Source organism: Hemicordylus capensis, chromosome 4, assembly GCF_027244095.1.
Source record: "Hemicordylus capensis ecotype Gifberg chromosome 4, rHemCap1.1.pri, whole genome shotgun sequence".
In the NCBI taxonomy this organism is placed as follows: Eukaryota; Metazoa; Chordata; class Lepidosauria; order Squamata; family Cordylidae; genus Hemicordylus; species Hemicordylus capensis.
Window position 1 is genome coordinate 238,373,577 of NC_069660.1, and position 20,240 is coordinate 238,393,816.

General features: G+C 42.8%; 1 protein-coding gene and 1 long non-coding RNA gene across 2 annotated transcripts in view; one reads left to right on the forward strand and one right to left on the reverse strand.

The window, feature by feature from the left end:
* Window positions 1–3,235: 3,235 nt before the first annotated feature.
* On the reverse strand, window positions 3,236–19,017 carry LOC128324406 (uncharacterized). Its single transcript, XR_008306838.1, has 3 exons — window positions 17,778–19,017; window positions 5,026–5,297; window positions 3,236–3,684 (listed from the first exon to the last, which is right to left on the reverse strand). It is a non-coding gene; the product is annotated as an uncharacterized LOC128324406 (long non-coding RNA).
* Window positions 18,826–20,240, forward strand: part of APCDD1 (APC down-regulated 1) — a 54,533-nt gene continuing 53,118 nt past the window's right edge. Inside the window, exon 1 of the mRNA XM_053248935.1 lies at window positions 18,826–19,650. Within this exon, the coding sequence (XP_053104910.1) occupies window positions 19,593–19,650 (58 nt within the window). The 5' untranslated portion in view covers window positions 18,826–19,592. The remainder of the gene's footprint in view (window positions 19,651–20,240) is intronic.

Sequence of the window (20,240 nt, forward strand, 5' to 3'; positions counted from 1 at the left end):
AGGTAACTGGTTGAGATGTGGTGTCACAGAAGCCTAGCAGTAAAAACTGCCAAGTCTTTGGATTCAGTTACCCACTCAGCCCCCGCCCCCCGGCAACAAGAAGAAGAAGAAGAAGAAGAAGAAGAAGAAGAAGAAGAAGAAGAAGAAGAAGAAGAGTTCCAAGAATGCCCATTCTTCAAGTGAGCATTGTTAGAATTTGCACATATATTTAAAAGAAACTTCCTGGACATAGAAAGCTAACATGCATGACAAGGAGAAGGCTAGCTAGAAGTTTTCTATCGGAGCATCAGCTTAGTAAAATGGCTAGAGAGATGGGGAAAATATTTGAAGCCTGTCTATCTAGGTTACAGGGCTGCTCAACTTCAGCCCTCCTGCAGATGTTGGCCTACAATTCCCATAACCCCTGGCTATTGGCCACTGTGGCTGGGGGTTATGGGAAGTTGTAGTTCAAAAACAGCTGGGGACCTAAGTTGAATGGGCCTGTTAGGGAATTAACCCATGTACTTGGAGGTTTCCCAGAAGTTCATTGGAGAGACAGGAAGTAAAGCCATATATATTTCCATCAAGCTTGTGCCCTAACCATTGTGGGCTTTGTCTTTATCATTTCCATCTTTTATAGGAAAAGATGTAGCAGGTGGGGAGAATTTACAGAGTTTTAATGGAGGGCTACTTGGAAACTAGGAAGACAGAGACTCAGGTAGAGGAGAATGAGGACAGGCAGAGGAGAGATAGAGGAGGAGGAATCTTTCCTAGTGGCCAATGTTTTCACCAAAGGCTGTGGATAATGAGACCCTAAAAATTATCTTTGGAAGACATGTGGTAGGCTCCTTCTGTATGTGTGTGTGTGTGGTGTGTGCATGTATACACATGCACATATGTCTCAATATGTCTATGCCATGTGCATGCTTTGAGCTCCTAAGACATGTACAGTGGCTTGCTAAATTTCCCAGAACGTCAAACACCTGGTGCTTAGAATTTTGGTAGCTTAGAATTTTGTTGTCAAATGTGACTACTTCTACTGAATCCAATCAAGTTTTTAAGGAGTGTGAAAAACCACTGTTTTGCTCCTAAGGATATTTTTGTCCCAAAATGAACATTTTCAGCTCTGAGCTAAGAGTTTTAGGGCTGTTTACAGAAAAGGCACAAGGATTTGTTTTATGACTAAGTTGTACTTTTTTTAAAATCAACATTTGCAATTTTAAAAAGCAAAAAAAAACCCAACAACCCTTCAAAAAGTCACCCCTGGGCTTCTTATGCTATGACCAAATACCACAGGTGGTGAGGGAATAACAGTGATATTATTTTAGGAGGCTGGAGCAGTTAGTCAAGCAAGCACTTTTAACATAATTATTGCAGTAATGTAATAACTAAGCTGGACAGGTCGGAGTTAATTACCACCAGTAGAATAACAGCACTGATTGTAAATAGCCCCTATCGATAAGAAAAATAGTTTTGCTATACCACATGGACAGCAACTCAAAATTTTCCTTAGGGATTTCTCTGGACCTCCAGTAGGGATGTGCATGGCTCCAAACCGGTCCGGTTTGGCACGGGGGGAGGGGGTTGTACCTTTAAGGGCAGGGGGGTAGTACTTCCCCTCCCCCGCCGCTCTTGCCCCTCCAGCGCTGTGGTTTTTGGTAAAGTTTCTGGGGCGGCAGCATTCCTCCCTGCCGCCCCTGCCCCCGTCGTTAGCCTGCCAGAGCCTAAGTAAGTAACACGCATGCGCCCGTTCTGGCGCGCGTGTGCTCCGCATATGTCACACGTCAACGTGTGACATATGCGGAGCGCGCGCGGGGCGGCGGCAGGTGCACACGTGGGCCAGAACGGGCTGCCGCCCCAGAAACTTTACCAAAAACCACAGCGCCGGAGAGGAAAGAGCGGCGGGGGGTTAAGTACAAAACCCCACCCCGCCCTTAAAGGTACAACCCCCCTCAGTGCCGAGCCGCCGGACCGGCTCAGATCTGAACCGGTTCGGAGGCCTCCAGCATAGCCTCCGAACCGGTTCGGGCACATCCCTAACCTCCAGCGTGCAACTGAATTGGATTTGAATAGGTAAGCAGAAATTTGTTTGCACCACAGTTCCCATGATCCCTAAACGTAATGGCCAATTGTAGTGCTAATCAGGCTTGAGGGAGGACTAGGCCTCAATTAGAATAACTGCTTGGAGGATGGGCCTCTCCAAATAAGGAAGAAAGCCCAGGAGAATTAAATCCCCAGCCCAATCCAGAGTGAGGAGCAGAATCAGGGGCATAGCTAGGGAAGAGGTGGCCTGGTCTGTGTTCACCCCTCTCCCCACTGGCCCCTCAGAGTGAGAGAGATAATGAAGAAAATAGGTAGGAGTAGAGCTGGGGGGCCCTCAGGAACTGCGGGCCCTGGGTTCTTTTAACCCATCCACTCAATTATAGCTACACCTCTGGACAGAATTTACTGAGCAACAGCCTATGGAGAAATAGGGGAGGGGTGTGTTAGAGTTCAGATCTTCTCTGGAGGCCTCTGAGTGAAGTCTGATCTGCAACTAATGTAAGAAAAAGGAAACTAACAGCCTTGGGCTGGGAATCAACTGGAAGTTCCTTACCTAGAAGTAAGTAGGAAGAATTGGGACCAGTTTAGCTAAACGTGTCAGGGAACTTATTTTTGTTTAAGTGCTTGGATCTGACTGCACGCATGGCCAGAACCTAAGGGGTATACTCGTGAGTCAAATGGGCCGTAACCCAAAATTTGGCTTTATAAAAGCCAATCTGGCAAACGTAGACTTCCTGGGGAAGGGTTACTTGAATGGAAGCAGTGATTGTTGATGCCTCTATAGTTTTCCTTATCATCCAGTTACTAATAAATCGTTGTTGTTAAAGAGTTCTATTCCTTATTAGTATCCCTAGTCACACACTCCTGAAGGCCTAAGACTGCTCAAGCCTTTCTTATAGGGAGGGGTTTTCCACTTTACTCTCTCAGCATATTCCCTTGGAAGGGTAAATTTGCTCATTTAAAAAAGTTGATGGTGGCAGCCTACCCAGGACTCTTCACAGCTAGAGGAGGGATTTTGTATTCCCTACCCCACCCCCTTTTTGACCGTTATTCCAATGACCAGGGATGATGGGAGCTGTAGGGAACAAATTATGGAGAGCCTCATGTTGGCCACCCCTGTGTAGTATAGAATTGACTTTGCTCTAAAGAACAGGAAGCATATTATTTTATTTAACATATTTTTATACCGCCTAAAACTTACATCTTTGGGCAGTTTACAATGAAGCAAAACAAACAACAGAAAAAATTAAAACATTAGTTAAAACAAAATAAATGATAACAGAAAAAGTTAAAACATTACAATAATTTAAAAATTTAAAAACAATACTTTAAAACAATGTTGAAACTATTAAAACAATATTTAATTAATATCAAAGGCGATACCTGGCCACACAGTACAAGCTTGACATCTTAGTTTCTATTCATTATTCAATAGGCACCTCCCACTTTTTTTGTGTGCCATCAAGTCAGTTTTGACTTTTAGCCTGTATCTACCTGTTGAATGACACAGGGAGTGCATTTCAATAACAATACACTGGTAATTGGTGCTTGGTGTAGCAACAGCAATGAAAGCAGTTATAGCAAATATGCAGCTGTAAATTTGATCATATATGTGATGCTTCAGAAATAGAAGAGACTTGGGCATTTCTGCCCAACACATTTCTGAAAGAAATTGAGAAAAGGTTACAGAGCAAAGTATTGTGGCAGTGTTTTGACTTGATTTCTGGTATGTTAAGACATGCATACATCCACCCCACACACATTTCTTTTATCCTCCATCTTAATTCTTATGAGACCATCTTTTGAATTAAAATAATGTTGAAAATGTGTATCAAATGTTCACTAAATCCAGGGAAGTTTCTGAAAGGGCCTTTCAAAACAGATGGTTTGTTTTAGTTTCAGAGGGGAGAATCCAAACCCTGCTTTCTAATCTTGTGACACAATCTATGGTTTATGCATAAAAGGATTTGGCTCTTAGATATGTAGGGGTGAGAGAGAAGAAGGAAACACAGAGAGGGTATATAGAACTGTCTCTTCTCCTAAAACATGCAAAAGAAAATATAATTTAGATGGCACTGTAAATTGCACCCAGTTTTGTTATTGTTTTTCTCCAGCTGAAACAATTTACCATCTGTCACACATCACCAGATAAATATTTATCTACAAAACTACATATAAAATGTTGCTTATTAGCATAAATCCTGGAAAAAACTTTAATTGATAACATGTTTCAACAACTGTCCCTTTATTGTATCCAAAAAACCCCACATTTCAACTTCCTTTAATTTTCTGTGTATTTCTTTGTCATTTGTCTACTCTGTCCTGCAAGTTCAGAATGCTAGTTTTAGGCTGAAGTCCTACATACACTTATGGCCAAAGAATACACACATGCAAAGGCATGTTATGAAGCCATTCTTCCAACCAGAAGTACCTCTTCTTTTCTCAAAAACAGCTGCACTATAGTAGATTCTTTCCTTCACACCCATTTTCCTATCTTAAATTGTCCCCCTTAATTGGTGGGTAATTTTTGGAAGGAAAAGAGGGTACAAGGAGTGGGGGGAAGGAAACCTACACCTATATCCCACCCCTACACGGCTGTTTTTGACCTGAAAAAATGAGGCATTTCTGATGAGGCATGTTTCTGTGTATGCGTAGTTTGCCCTTGGAAATAAGGGCAAATAATGAGGGGTGTGTGTGTGTGTGTGTGTGTGTGTGTGTGTGTGTGTGTGTGTGTGAAATAATAATAAGGCATGTGTTTGTGTGTATGTGTAGTTTGCCCTTGGAAATAAGTTTGATTGAAATCAGGACTGTGTCTGAATACACACTCTGACTCATGATGATATTACAACTTAATCCATAACCCACTGAGCAAGTCCTGAAAGTCACGAGTTTAGTTGTTGAACACACACATTCAGCGAACATATGGGAAGGCAGCATTGTGGTGTCAGATTCCACCCCTCCTTCTGCACCCATTCACTGAATGCCTGAATGTTGAGTCCATACCTGTACATACAGAGGGCAGGCTTCCCAACTACTTGAACAGAGACTTCAATGAAGTTGTATGCACAGGGGCTTTCTTCAGGTATTCAAAGGAAAACATGTAGTTGCTCTCTGACCCCCAACTGCCGCTCCAGAGCGACCAAGGACCATCTTGCTCTGAGGGGAGGAGAGAAGAGAGAGAGACAGGCTGGGGAGCTGTCACCATCCACCTCCCAGCTGAAGTGGCCCTTGCCTCCTCCAGCTGCCACCACAGAGTAACCAGGGACCATCTTGCTCTGAGGGGAGGAGAGAAGAAAGAAGTGAGGCTAAGGCCCATGTAGAAATGTAAATGTGTAGTTTGATATATTGTTCTTTGTTTAAGTTTTTTGTAAAGCACTTGGGGGGGGGGTGTTCACCAGAAAAGTGGTATATAAATGCAAAATCAATGAATCAATAAATGTGTGTGGAACGGAGCTTACCAACTTCATTGATTAAATGCATGCTAAAAATCCATGCCATGCAGCATGTAGATTTGAATTTTCAGTCCCCATAAACAACCATTAAGTGGACACTGAATTTAAAGCTTACAGATAACATTTAAAGCTTACATAACATGGTGAAATGAGAGTCTTCAATTCTTTTTCAATTTGCACTTGAAAAATACTAACTGCATACTATGTCGTCCAATTAGAAAGGTGCCATCTCTTCATTCCATAGAGTTCTCAATACCTCCAGCTGCAGCCCTACTGTTTGCCTTATTCTTCCTCTCAGCTTCTTTTTGAAACCCAGGGTGGCCAGAACCTAAGGCGTATACTTGTGAGTCAAATGGGCCGTAACCCAAAATGTGGCTTTAAAAAAGCCAAATCTAGCATATGCCAATGGTTCCCAAAGATGTTGTGAACTACAACTTCCAGCATCCCCAGCCACAATAAATTGTAGCTGGGGATGATGGGAGTTGTAGTTCAGCAACATCTGGAGGAACCCTTGTTGGGAACCACTGCCCTATGTCTTTCAGGGCACAGACTCTCTCCCTAGTTGCTTAAGGAGTCCTTCTCACATGAAAATATACAATTATAACTTTCTAAAAGGCATTGTATATTGCCTTTTTAAAGGAAGAGAAGTTTAAGGGAGGGAAGCATTCTAAACAAATCTCTAACAGGCTGTTACGAGAAAATCTGCTTTCATCTGGTCAAACCATAGTGTGACTGCTGCTGAATAAGATAAGAACTGAGAAATAAAATGCATTTATGTATTTTGCCCCTTAGATATACTGAGGCAATGGAAAGGGTCTTTTGATAAATGTATAAATTATTGTGTCGGTTACAAGGCTATTTTAAGTAATCCTTTATTGTACAATAGCCTCATCAGTGTCCATTGCATTGCTTGGGAATAGCCCAAAAATATGTTTCCCTGTTAAACACTGGAAGTATTTCTTAGATTCCTAAAAATGTCACCAAATACCCAAAGATCTTGATGCAAAACAAGACAATGTATACATAATGAGAGAGAAAGGACACAAGGACATAAGGAACTCTATCAATATGTTCCATCTATGCAGAATGCTTGGTTTCAAACTCTACAAAACATGTGACACAATGAGCAAGAGCACTCCATTTTAATTTCCATAGAAGCACTGTAGAGGAGATGACATTTCTAAAATAAGCATGTCCCAAAACATATGGTGATGGTGATGGTGGTAGTTTTTTAAAAAGACTACTCTCCTTCTGTACGGGCTTAAAATCATGCTGCAGATAAAATGGCATGTCATAATTCACTGGGTGATGCACAAAAAAGATACACCTCTAGCCTCACTGAAAAGAGGTATTTTGAATGCATAGAGTGTTTCACCAGGCATTTGCCCTTTAATAATAATAATTGTTGTTGTTGTTGTTGTTGTTGTTGTTATTTTAATTAATTGGTATTGGTATTGTTGTTCACCGCCTAGAGTCTTTGGTGAAGCCAGTTTACATAAATAAATAAATAAATGAATGAATAAATAAATAAATAAATGGTCTATATATTTAATTATCTAAGGCATACCCGTGGCTAATTCCATGCATGGCAGCTCTCGTGAGAGTTCGCGAGTAGAAGCACCATGGTGATTGGGCAGTGGGGATTCCATATGCAGATAGGGAGGAGGAGCCTGTGGCACCGTGGATGAACAAGATCTGTTAACTCAGGAAGGAAGGGAGGGAGGGAGAAAGAGAGAGAGACAAGGGAGAGGAAGAGAGAAAGAAGGAAGTGCAAGGGACGGGCCCGAGCCTGTCAGCAGCCTGAGGGGAACGAGTGGCCATGGTGGTGGCAGCAAGGAAGGGCCCAGTCAAACACTGCTGCTGTTTGGGGCTATCGAGGCCATTGGCAGAGAGAGGCAGGCAGGCACTGGATGCGCCTGGGCCTGTCAGCAGCCTGAGGGGAACGAGCGGCCATTGCACTGGCAGCAGTGAGGAAGGGCCTGGTCAAACACTGCTGCTCCTGTGGGGTGGAGCAGGAGCAGGGATCAGGTGAGGGTGGAGAAGTCTCTGAGGATAGGGGGCTGCAGCTTGGCTAATAGTTGCCACAACGCTACAGCCGCAACAGAGGCGTGAGAGGGATGGAACAGGATTGAGGAGGAAGAGCAAGAGGTGAGGGTGTAGGGGGTGAGGGGAGCAATCAAGTACTAGCACACAGTTGCTCTGCATGGGTTAAGCTCATTATTATTATAGCTCATTTCCCTCCTGCCAGGAGCATCATTAGGGGATGGCTCATGGGCCACAGGCCCACAATTAGTTGCTCAGCACCCCAAATTTCATCAGCTATTTCCTTCCTCCATGACCACTTCCAGAAAGGAAGTGCAGCAGTGGAAGCACCTGCAGAGAGCATTGGCTAGCCTCACCTTGCTCCCTGCTGCTTCCACCTTCATAGGTGCTGTATTATAATATTAGAGACTTTTAAAAGCATACATAATTATTCCTGAGGGGGTATAATTGAGTTAATTTATAACTTTATTATTTATTTATTTATTTATTTATTTACACAGTCAGACATGTGTTATTGACTGGTTTGTTTTATCCAGACATCGAGTCCTTCCCAAGGACCTGGGATGGCTGAACAATGCTGTTGCTGTTATTATAGATATCATCGCAGAATATAGGCTGTTCCCAGTAAAGCTGCTTTTTGTAATTGGCTGATGGTGATTTCTGTGACCCCTATGGTGTTGAGGTGCTCTTCAAGTTGTTTTGGAATTGCACCTAGGGCACCAATTACCACTGGGATTATTTTGGTCTTTTTCTGCCACAGCCTTTCAATTTCAATTTGTAGATCTTTGTATTTGGTGATTTTTTTCTATTTCTTTTTCTTCTATTCTGCTGTCCCCTGGTATTGCTATGTTGATTATTTTAACTTGTTTTTCTTTCTTCTCGACTACAGTTATATCTGGTATATTGTGTGGCAGATGTTTGTCTGTTTGTAGTCGGAAGTCCCATAATATTTTTACATCTTCATTTTCTACCACTTTTTCAATTTTATGGTCCCACCAATTTTTGGCTACAGGTAGCTTGTATTTTTTGCAGATGTTCCAGTATATCATCCCTGCTACCTTGTCATGCCTTTGTTTGTAGTCAGTCTGTGCAATCTTTTTACAACAGCTGATTAGGTGGTCCACTGTTTCATCTGCTTCTTTACAAAGGCGGCACTTGCTGTTTGTTGTGGATTTTTCGACAAAAAATGCTCTTATTGCATTTGTTCTTAGTGCCTGTTCTTGTGCAGCCAGTATTAAACCCTCTGTTTCTTTCTTCAAGTTGCCATTCTTAAGCCATTGCCAGGTCTTGCCAATCAGCAGCTGGTCTTTTGTGCCTCTGATTTCCTTTCTGTTCAACTGGAATTTCCTTTCTGTTCAACTGGAAGCTGCTTATTAGTTAATAAGTGTTGAAATAATGCAACACTTATTAACTATTATTCCAGTTAATAATTTGAACATGGTTGGCGGGCAAGTTATCGGTCTATAATTACTTGGAACTGCACCTTTTGCTGGTTCTTTCATTATGAGTTGAGTTTTCCCAGTTGTTAGCCATTGTTTAGTATCACCTCCTTGCAAAATGTGATTGAACTGTTTTGCTAGTTGTTTATGAAGGCTTGTTAGGTGTTTAAGCCAAAAGCCATGCAGTTCATCATCACCTGCTGCAGTCCAATTTTTAATTTTCTTAAAAAGTATTAATTTTATTAAATTAATTAATTCTTATTAATTAATTAATTAATTCTTATTAACACTTATTAATTCTGGTGTTATTATTAGATCTTGCATTTGTTGGTTACATTTTTGACCTCTTACACCCAGCCTGCTTTTTTATTATAATCTATTGGATTGCCCCATAATTTTCCCCAGAATTGCACTGTTTCTACTTTATTTGGTGTTTCTATGTTACTTGCGGTTTCTCCTTCTATGCTTTGGTAGAAATGTCTCTGATTTGACTGGAATTGGAGATTCTGCCTGTGTTGTGCAATTCTAGCTTCGTATCTGCTAATCTTCTTTGACACTGCTGTTATTTGCTGCTTTATTATTTCCAGGACTTCTCTAATTTTCCTTGAATCTAGGTGGTATTTTTGGATCAGATACTGTTTGGTGTTTTCATTCTTCACCTTCTTGTCTTTCATATCTTTCAATTTACTAGCATCTGATCTAAGCCTGGAGATTTTATTTTTTAATCTCATCTTCCATTTAGGTGATGTACTACTTTATTTTTTTACAGGTCCACTGATCTTATATTCGAGCTCTTGTGTTGTTGTTATTGTTGCTGCACTGTAGATTAGTTGGTTTGTTTCTTGCAAATTATTGGTTGTTATTTCTGCAAGTGCAGCACTGACATCTTTTAATGCCTGAGCAAGTTGTTTTTTGGCAACTGTTTTTAGAGCTGGAAGTTGAACCCTGGTGGTTGTTTGGTTCATGTGCTCAGTTATTTTTTGCTTTAGTTCTTGTTGCTTTTCTGTTAAACAGCATTTGGGTTTTTGAGGTGAAGGCAAAGGAGAGGTTGCCTGGTTTTGATTTTGAAACAGTTCAGCAACAGTGGCATCCTCTATTTCCAACACCTCTTCCACCCGTTCCTGAGCAACTTCTTCAGTTGGTGATAATTCTTCTTCCATATCTTGAGCCTCTTTGCCGTTCTTCCAGCTATTCTATTAAAGTATTCCAACTTCTGTGAATACTTTATTTCTTATTATAAATCTTCTCTGGTCTGCTAGCCTTTGTTCTGTTATTTCTGTATCTGGATGCTTCTCTTTCCAAATTTGGTACATTCTTTTAAAATAACCTCTTCTAGTTGGACTAGACTTGTAATAGCAGATCATTATTTCCTTGTTGGCATTTTTCATATATTTTTTTCTGGTTGGCCCCTACCAATAGTATCACGTACAGTTGGGATGGGTCAGGTTGGAATATGTCATTTTGGGCCATGCACAGGCAGCTATTGCTCACCCCCCTTTGCATCTACCAGCCTTTTTGTATTAAGCATTTAGATGGTGAACTTTTAGATTACAGGGAAATATCTCTCTCTCCCTCTTTTTTTTTTTTTTTTAGTAACATTATTGTTTAGCACCCTCAGATTACTGGATAGAGTGGGCTGTAAATTGAAACAAATAAATAAATAAAGTTGTATTGATTCAGAAAAAAGGAGAGAAAAGGTACAAAATTATCCCACAAAAATCATCCAGAACAAATTAACCTCTGGCATAACTGAGTTTATAGACTCAAACTATTGAAGTCCTGCCAAGGGTGAATTGGGCAATACACCTTCAAGGAAACAAATGTTATGCACTCTTATCTCTCAGAAATTTAAGCGTACACTAATGATTAAACAACATCTGGAGGCAGGCATGCCACACAAGCTTCAACATGCAAAACTAATTCTTATTGCCAACTGTTTACCAAAGTCATATATTTTTCATGATGGAAGGAGAAATCATATGGCAAATTACCCACTATTATTATTATTTGTATCTGGACTTCCATTGATTATAGTATGTGCCCCACGTTAAAAGTCTACACTTACTATAAAACTCTTATTGGAGCCGCTGACATAGAAGAAGGGAAAGGCAAGAGCCAAAAACTCATTGCACTAAGCTGAGTTTTTCTCCAGTGCAGGCAGCTGAGCCCTGGCAAACCCAGGCATACTGAGAGCTCAGCTGTCCTCATCAAATGAGCCTGTGTGATAACCACCATTGATTCTGTGCAACTGGTTGGAACATGTGCAATAGCTCCTTCTTGCCAGGAATTGTAAGCCAATGGCACCCTGTTTTTCCTACAACTAGTTGCAGTCTTGGCCAGAAGCAGCTGTGCCAACTCTGATCAATTGCAGAGCAGTTGTGTCATAGCATATGCCAGCTCTCAGGTATACTTAGAATTTGCTAGGGCTTGGCTGCCTGCGTTGGCACTAGAAGAGAGGATTTGCACCAATGCCGGAGGTTGTGAAATGTACTCCAAGAGGATGCCAAAAACAAGAAAAAGAGGTTTTATGGATATGTCAGAAACAAGAGGAAGGTGAAACACCTTCCAGGAAGTGGTAGCTTTGTTCCTTGGAAAAGATGGTGAAATGGGAATAGGTGACAAAAAAAAAACTGCTTAATGCCTATTTGGCATTTGTCTTCTCCTGCAAGGCAAATGTGACTCAGCCAGGCTTCAGATGCACTAATTAAGAAAGGAGGGAATTAAGAAAGGTAAAAAGATAGTAGGAGTAGAGAACACCTAGCTACCTTAAATGAGTTCAGATCTCCAGGTCCAGATGGATTACATCTGTTTCCTGCTGAAGGAACTTGCAAGTATGATCTCAGGAGAACTGTTGTCTTTAATTTTTGAGAACTCCTGGACAAAAGGTGAAGTGCTGGAAGATGTTCCCCCTTTCTTCAAAAAGTGGGGTAGAGGGAAATGAGAAACTATTGACCTGTCAATTGGAAATCAGTACCTGACAAGATCCTAGAATAGGTCATTATTAAGCAGTTAGAAAATAATCTGGTAGCCAGCATGGATTTGTCAAGAACAAATTATACCAGACTAATCTCATCTCCTCTTTTGATAGAATATCAGAGATCAATGAAAAGCATCCCCACCTCCCTTGCATGAAAATTACCCTGTCAGGGAACATTCTGCTGTGGAAAAACTTCTTTCTTGCATACAGGCACATACAGCAGCCAATAATTCTCTGATTCTAACTTTAAAAATTGCAAGCTTTTACAATAAAACAATAAAATGACAACACTGAAATATTCTACAGTGTATGCTACATGGTTCTAAACAGTAAACACACTACTCTGCTTTTAATTATTATGTGTGGGTTATTGCATTGTATTCTATCTACATCGGATTACCTTTGAAGATAGGTTCAGAAGCTGAAGCTGGTATAAAATGTGGCAGCTCACCTCCTGACAGGGGAGGACCAAGTTACTGCAGTGCCTGAGGTGAGATGCAAAATGCTGCATTGCCCCAGAGCTCTGGTTGGGGGCAGCCCCCTTTCAAAACCAACCCTTGCAAACTTCAAAGTGCATGGTGGGTAGAGAGGAGGGAGGGTTGCTAGCATCCTTCTCTTTTCTCCTGCTAATTGGGCAGAGAGGCACCTTTTTAAGGTGGTGATTATCTTTATTTAGCAGGGGGAGAGTACCTGGCCTTATCCATCCTCAGTACAGTACCTCCAGTGACTGTTGCTGGTGTCTATCTTATGTTTCTTTTTAGATTATGAGCCCTTTGGGGACAAGGATCCATCTTGTTTGTTTGTTATTTGTCTATGTAAACTTCTTTGGAAACATTTGTTGAAAAGCAGTATATAAATATTTGTTGTTGTTGTACTCTGTGATCACCAAAACACAAATTAATTGTTCGGTCCAAAACTGCTTGTTATATTAAGCATGTAGTCTGGCCCTGTCTGTGGGTTTCCCCCATTTAAAATAGCCACTGTGATGGAGGGTGGGGGAGGCAATCAGGGTTGGGACTATGGTGTGCAGGAATGTAGCTATAATTGAATGAATGGGTTCAAAGAACCGGGACCCGCAGCTCCTGAGGGGCCCCCAGCTCCACTCCTCCCTATTTTCTTCATTATCTCCGTCACTCAGAGGGGCCACTAGCGAGAGGGGCAAACATGGGCCCCCTCTCCTCTAGCTACGCTCCTGGTGGTGTGGATGGGAAAAGGGGTTAACTCTTTTGCTTGTGTTGTGGCCTTTTCCCCACAACTGCAGTTTGGCTTGCAAGTGAAGCTGCCCTTGGTGTTTTTAGTAGCATCCCTGGAGAATCTGCCACAGTTCTGTCATCAAACATGAGGTGTTTCTTACAGACTTCAAGAAGCTGGACCTTGGTCTGAGAATGCCACAGTACTAATAACTTGTAGCTTCAAAACATTAAAAACCCTGTTTTCATGATGATTCTAAATGATTCCATGCAACATTTTCACCATTAGATGCTTATGAAATTGATAAGTAAAAAAGAGAAAGATGTTATATTTGTCAGTTTAAAAAACAGGCCTTTCACAAGAGTATTCCTCTCACTTTGTGCACCAGCCAAAGCCAGCCCAAGACATTTTGGTGCCTGATAGAGAAAATCCAACTCCACCTTTCTCCCACTAGTTAACATGGGGCACAAGCCACCATGAAATTCTCTTCAACACATCTTAAATGAATGGGAGCCACCATACTCCAGGGGCGTATCTATGGTGGGGCAGGCAGGGTATATGCCCCGGGCGCCACTTGAAGGGGGGTGCCATTTTTTTAAAAATGAAAATTTGTTATAAAATGGCCACTGAAAACAAAATGGCCACCATGCATGAGCATGCGCGGTGGCCATTTTGTTTTCGGTGGCCATTTAAATAAAAAATAAATGGCCACCGCACATGCTCAAATGGTCCCTGCGAGGCCCTAGGCCTTGCCAGGCCTCACAGAGGCCATTTGAGCATGTGTGGCAGTCTCCAAAATGGCCACCACGCTGATCTTTGCAGGCCCAAACAGGCCCGAAAATCAGCCCAGGATGGACTGTGGTGGTGAATTAAGAGGCCAGCAGCGGGAGGGGGAACCTTTGCAGACCCCTCTCCACAGCCTTTAGGAAGTCCCCCGAAGGGGCTACAGGTAAAAAAAAAATTTTTTTTTAATTTAATATAATATAAGTCACTGTACACATATTCAGTTTGGCACTATGTACAGAGAATCAGGGCTTGTGGATACTGAGCTGAAGCTTATGAGCTAGGATTGTATTCATTTGCTCTTACTTTGCTTCTTGTGATAAGTGAGTTAAATGTAATGTCTTAATATTATGGCTATTAATGTAACAGTGATGCTACGATGCATAGTAGAGAATTAGACAAGCACTTCTGTTTAGTTTTCCAAGTATACCTCCACATAGTATTTGGGTATTTCATGAGCCCCAACATACTGAAATTTGTAGTTTTCCACCATTTTTTGGTCTGGCTACACCCATTGCTAAATAGTTTTTGAAGTGTTTTTTCAAAAAGAAAAAAAATATTTTCTCTCTTACAGATGGCTTGATCCCCCAGTCCCATAATTCATATAATGATTTTTGCATAACCCTAATCCACTGGAAGAACCAGCTTCTGTGCATACATTTCTGCCACCACAAGGTGTCTGCTGCAAGAGAGAGGTTCCCTTGAATATCCTAGGTTTTCATATACAGTGTTTCCCCCAGCCCTGGGAGCTGGAAGTTCAGCAGCAAGCCACATGTCTTCTGCTATGCTCACAAATCAGGCCACACAGCTGCTCAATGCTTCAGAGCTAAAATACTGGTCACAATTTAGCAGGACCATGGGAACAGGAGCATGCTGCAAGTACATGCTTACATGTTCTTGGTTCTGTAAAGTAAAGTGTGCCGTCAAGTCAGTGTCAACTCCTGGCGACCACAGAGTCCTGTGGTTGTCTTTGGTAGAATACAGGAGGGGTATACCATTGCCTCCTCCCACGCAGTATGAGGTGATGCCTTTCAGCATCTTCCTATATCGCTGCTGCCCGATATAGGTGTTTCCCATCGTCTGGGAAACATACCAGCGAGGATTCAAACCGGCAACCTCTGGCTTGCTAGTCAAGTCATTTCCCACTATAGATCAGGGCAAATTACTTCTACCATAATGCAAATATCTGTCCTTGTTTCTTCTCTATATTAATCTAAACCAATGACATTTTGTAGATGTAGACAAGCTTTATATGAATTACATCTTCCTTTTACAGACAGGTTAAGATATATTCTGTACCAATTGAAACTAGCACTTCAGCTTGTGATATTTATCTTCCCCCCTATAATGGATAGAGAATATTCCTCAGATTAAGGAGCAACAGTTCCCCCCCCCCCCAATTTCTTTTTAAAGCATAAACATGTTAATTTGGATTATCATAGTGCAGCAAATAGCAGATTTAAGCTCAGCTTTTGACGCAAAGCAAGCCCATGTGGGGGAAAGAAAAATGCTAATTCATTCCCTCCATGCTTGCTCAACAAAGGCTGTTCCTTTAAAACTTAACCGTTTCTTGGCAATCACTGCCACCATGCCCACTTTTTAACAGAGTTTAATCCCTCCCTGGTGTGGATGAAATTCCAGGGAAACTCTCCTTTTACCAATGGAAAAATACAGAAAACCTTCCATGTGCAGTCTATACGTGAAGAGCAAACTTGGTAGTATGAGTTGCTGAGCAATCAACATTGAGGCATGTTTGCACCAGAGTAAAACCCTTTTTCCTGAGCTAAAAATCCACTCAGACAGGTAAAATGCAAACAATAAAAAGAGAAAAACTTTATTCAAAATACTACAGACTGCATCCGTCTGAGGCTCTCTCAGCTTTAAGTTACAGGGGGGGGGGAATACTCAGTACTTTACAAGATTACTTCCAAAGATCACTCCAGCTGGTGTTTGGAGTGGCACACTTTAAAAATCATGGTTACCCAGTTGCAAAGATAATTCAAAAAGCACCCACAGTTGCAAGGAACCTTTAAAAGCACCTTTACAGGGAGCAGAGACTCCTACAGCCCTGCTTGGATAAAAGAGCTCAGGTTCAGTTCTTCTTAGTTACGTTACAGATAAAAACACTATAGACCAATTGTAAGAATTTGCAAAAGCACAAAAACAAAAGAAATCTATTGCAGGCTCCTAACACACAGTTCCCTGGCTAAACCTTTCCCTGAAGCCAACACCCTCAGCTTTCTTTTTCCTTGAACTCACCCCAAACTCCAGGAGATAATTCAAGTTTTCTGCAATCCTGTCTCTCAAGGATCTGCAGATGTCCTTCCCTGAGAGAAGTCTCCAGGCTGGCTCTTGGCCATGAGGCCACCAGACTTCATGGCTGGTGCTCATGAAGCCTGCTCCCTATCTTCCCTCATCAACCTCCTGGCTCCTTCTGAGAACAAAGACCCCCTTCACTTCCTGGCACCAGATCCTCTAGGAGTCTAGGTCCTGGTCACTGTGTGCTGAGTGGCTGATCCCTAGAGGTTACCCTCTGAGACAGGACAGGGTTCCCTTCTGGTTCACCCTTTAGGCTGGGGTGGGCTGATCACCACACATGGGAAGAGTCCCAATCTATTGAATATCAGTCAACAAACTGACAAGCATTAAGATAACAAAACATAAATGAAGGCTATAAAAGGCAAGCCATAGCTTGTGTTGTTTTTGGAGGGATGTGTACAGTTTAAGCCAGGGGCGTAGCAAGGTTGGAGTGGGCCCAGAGACAAGATTTTAAAATGCCCCCTCCCCACTGAAGATCAATTATTTTTTAAAAGGTTTTGTAAATTGTGGACAATGCAAGTCCTTTAATGGTACTAGAGAACATGCTGTTCTGGTAGCTCCAGATCTTAAAACTCACATCAATTTCGAGGAAGAATACAACTGAAGAAAGCCCTCGCGGGTGCGCGGCTGGGGGAGTCAGTCATGTGACTTGCCTCTGAGGGCCCCCCAAGGCAGTGGGCCCCCAGACAACTGTCTCCTCTTGCCCTATTATAGTTATGCCCCTGATTTAAGCCAATTCATTGGGTTGTGATTGCATTGACACCCTGAAGCTGCATTGATGACTTTGGGGGATACAGTTGCTGGGTGAGACAAAGAACAATCATAATTCTGAACTGCATATGGCAGAGGTTCTTCTCAAATTTGGGTCCCCAGACATTGTTGGACTATAATTCCCATCATTCCCAGCCACAGTGGTGTCTAGAGGCTGGGGATGATTGATCTCCAGACAACGTTTGGGACCCAAATCTGAGAACCTTTGTCATATGCAGTTCTGGACAGGTGGTTTATAGTGATGACAGACATTGAATAAATCCACTGCCTATACCAATGTGGCTTGTTCCTTAGCATGTGAAACCTGTCCTTGGTTATCTTGTTGTTGTTGCTGATCCATAATTTAGAATGTTTATATAGTACTTTTCAGCAAAAAAGAAAAAGAAAAAAAAGTTTAGCAAAGTGTTTTACATAGCAAAAGGAATTCGAAGGTGGTTTTCTATCCCAAAGGGGATCACAACCTAAAAGCACAAGCGAGACACTGGAGGAATGCTTTGCTGGATTGAAGAAGTTGCTATTCCCCTGCTAACTATTTAAAAAGTTATGACTTCTTTGTCCAAGGAGGATATTCCTACATCAGGTATTTGATACTAGGTAGGTAGGATATAGTGTTCAGTGGCAGGATGGACTTTTAAGGCTGCTTGGTCCATCAGCTATGGGAGAGAGAGGTATTGAGTGATGGAGTCCAAAAGGGTGCACAATCTAAAAAGAAACACAAGGGACACACTACCAACAGGCACTGAAGGGATTCTGCATAAGAAAAAACAGACAGTTGCTTACCCCTTGTTAAATATAAGAAAGCCATCACTTTAAAAGGTGCCTCTTTGTCCAGTTAACCAGGAGCTAAGCGTTTGTGTTCCATTCATATGAGCACAACGGAGTTATGAGCCTGCACGCTGTAAATCTTATGGGCTATAAGGTGAAGGTTCAATGTTTCGAGCTCTCAACACTTTAAGGGGTTTGTCTCAGTGGAGCTGCTAGAGAGTTTTGAGTTAGCCCTCTCTCAAGCCTTCCTAGTAACCACCTCTGTGTGTGGATAACCATGGGACTGAGAGTAGGCTGATAAAAGATGGTGTGTTTGGCTTTAGTGACGGATGAAGTTCAATGTCCTCATGAGGGGAATCATTTCCTTTGGGAGCCTTTTGGGAGATGATGCTCAAGTTTGTGCAGTTTTGTCAGGGCTAGCGAGCCACCAGTTCACCACACTTCCAGTCCAGAAACAATGGACACGATGGATTATGAAATAAAAACATGCTTTATGTTCCAATGTGAAGTGTAGAAAAATGGGCAACTCTGCTCAGTGTCTTATAAGTTCGATGTCTACTGGAATAAGGGCTGCTTTATATGATGGCGTGATACAAGCACAGAGACTGCAGAGAAATCCCAGTTGGCTGCGGTTATCTGAGGGGCAGGGAGTATCAATGTGGAAAAATTCATGTTTCCAAGTTCATGTGTGAAGAGGTCCTAAGCGAATCCCCTTAAAATAAGGAATGTTTCATAAAACTCAGGACCGCGAGCATTCCGAGGTGATATGATGGACCTGTGGGATTCGGCTCCGCGGTACTTTTGGGATTAAGGGGTGCGGAGCAGACTGGGGACAACAGGGAAGGGACCAAAGGAGCGCGCTTGCCCACAGGTCTGAGCCCATGCCAAAATGTCTTCTGCCTGCAATAAACTGATGACGTGTCCTAAACCATCATTTCCCTCCGGTTGTAAGGACTGCGAGGCTTTTTTTTTTTTTTTTTTAAATGGATGCCGACATTTTCTCTTCAGCCTAGAGACCATCTGACTTGTTTGGTACCCATAGCTGAGGGAGGGAGGCTGAGGCGGGAAGGCGCCCTGGGCGGGAACCGTGGATCCTCCCCTCGAGATCTCTCTGGCCTTTGTAGTCTCCTTTCAAGTCAAGGCAAGGGTGTCCGGTTTCGGGATCCGGCGTCAATCAGAGTCCCTCCCGTGCCACCTCCCTGACCCCTCCTCCTCGAGCTGCTGAAAGGGGAAATATGAAGGGGAGTTGCTGCCGCTGCCGCCGCTGCTCAGTGAAGAGGAGGAGAAGCCGCAGCAGGGGCAGAAGCGGAGGAGAAAGCGCCAGGCAGAGAGGGACGGCTGCTGTCGCTCAGAGCGGGGTCTGAACAGAGGGCAGAGGACTGAGAAGGCGCGGAGCCGGCAGGGGCGCCTCGGCGCACGCCCTGAATCTTTCGGCGTGGCCGGCATGGGGCGCACCGTCTCCACTTAAAAGCCCTCAGGCAGGAAGGCATTTCTTGGGCGCCGCTGAGCCTTGAGCAGTTGCACGAGGGGGCTGGAGCCTCCTTCTGCTCGTGCCGCCCCCCGCCCCCCGGTCGAGAGCTTTTCTGCAAGAGAAAGAGACGGGGGCTGCCGCTCCGCCTTGGGATTCTAATACCGCCAGGTGGGTCCAGCCGCCCCCCAGCCCGCCCTCAGTCCTCTCTCCGCAGGATTCTGTGTGACGGATTACTGGGACTTCAAGGACGCTGAAAGCTTCAGAAGGAGAGAAAAAGAAGAAAGCTTGGAGAATAAAAGGAAAGCGAGAAGGGGGAGGGAAGACAGGCTCTGAGTGGAGGAGGCGTTGGAGAGCTGGAAATGTCCTGTCCCTGCTGCAGCCTGGTTAGATACCTGTTCCTAGCCCTGCTCTTGCATGGTGAGTGTTACAGATTTCCCCCCCAAAGTGGAATGGATTTGTAATGTCCGTTTTTGCTCTCACCACTGTGATGATTAGAGGCAGTGGTCATTGCACCATGTGCTACATACATTATTTCTCTCTCTTAGCCAGCTTTAAGTGGAACCTTCTTCAGAGTGGCGACCTGTCTCTAACTTTCTCTCTTTTACATCACTATGAAAGTTGGTAGCACTGCATTTATGATAAAAATTATTAGGTATGCATATCTTTTTCTTATCCCACTTTTCATTAACACCTGTCCAGGGGTATTCAATCAAACAGCAGTATTGCTATATTTGTTAGCATTATCCACTTACTGATTAAATAATATAAAAATTTATCATTTCCTTGGAAAACATTGCTGCAAGCATGCTGATTCTGAACAATTTGTATGTTTGGCATGTCTTTTAGATTCAAAAACTGGCACATCCATAGGCAGGGTTTGCTAAAAGAATACAGTACTCTTGGGAAGGGCTAGTAGCAAATTAGATTTCTTGTGGTCAGTTGTTGGTTAAAATGTATAATAATTTGTGGGGTAAGATATGGCTTTGCCTGTTTTACTTTGAACTGGT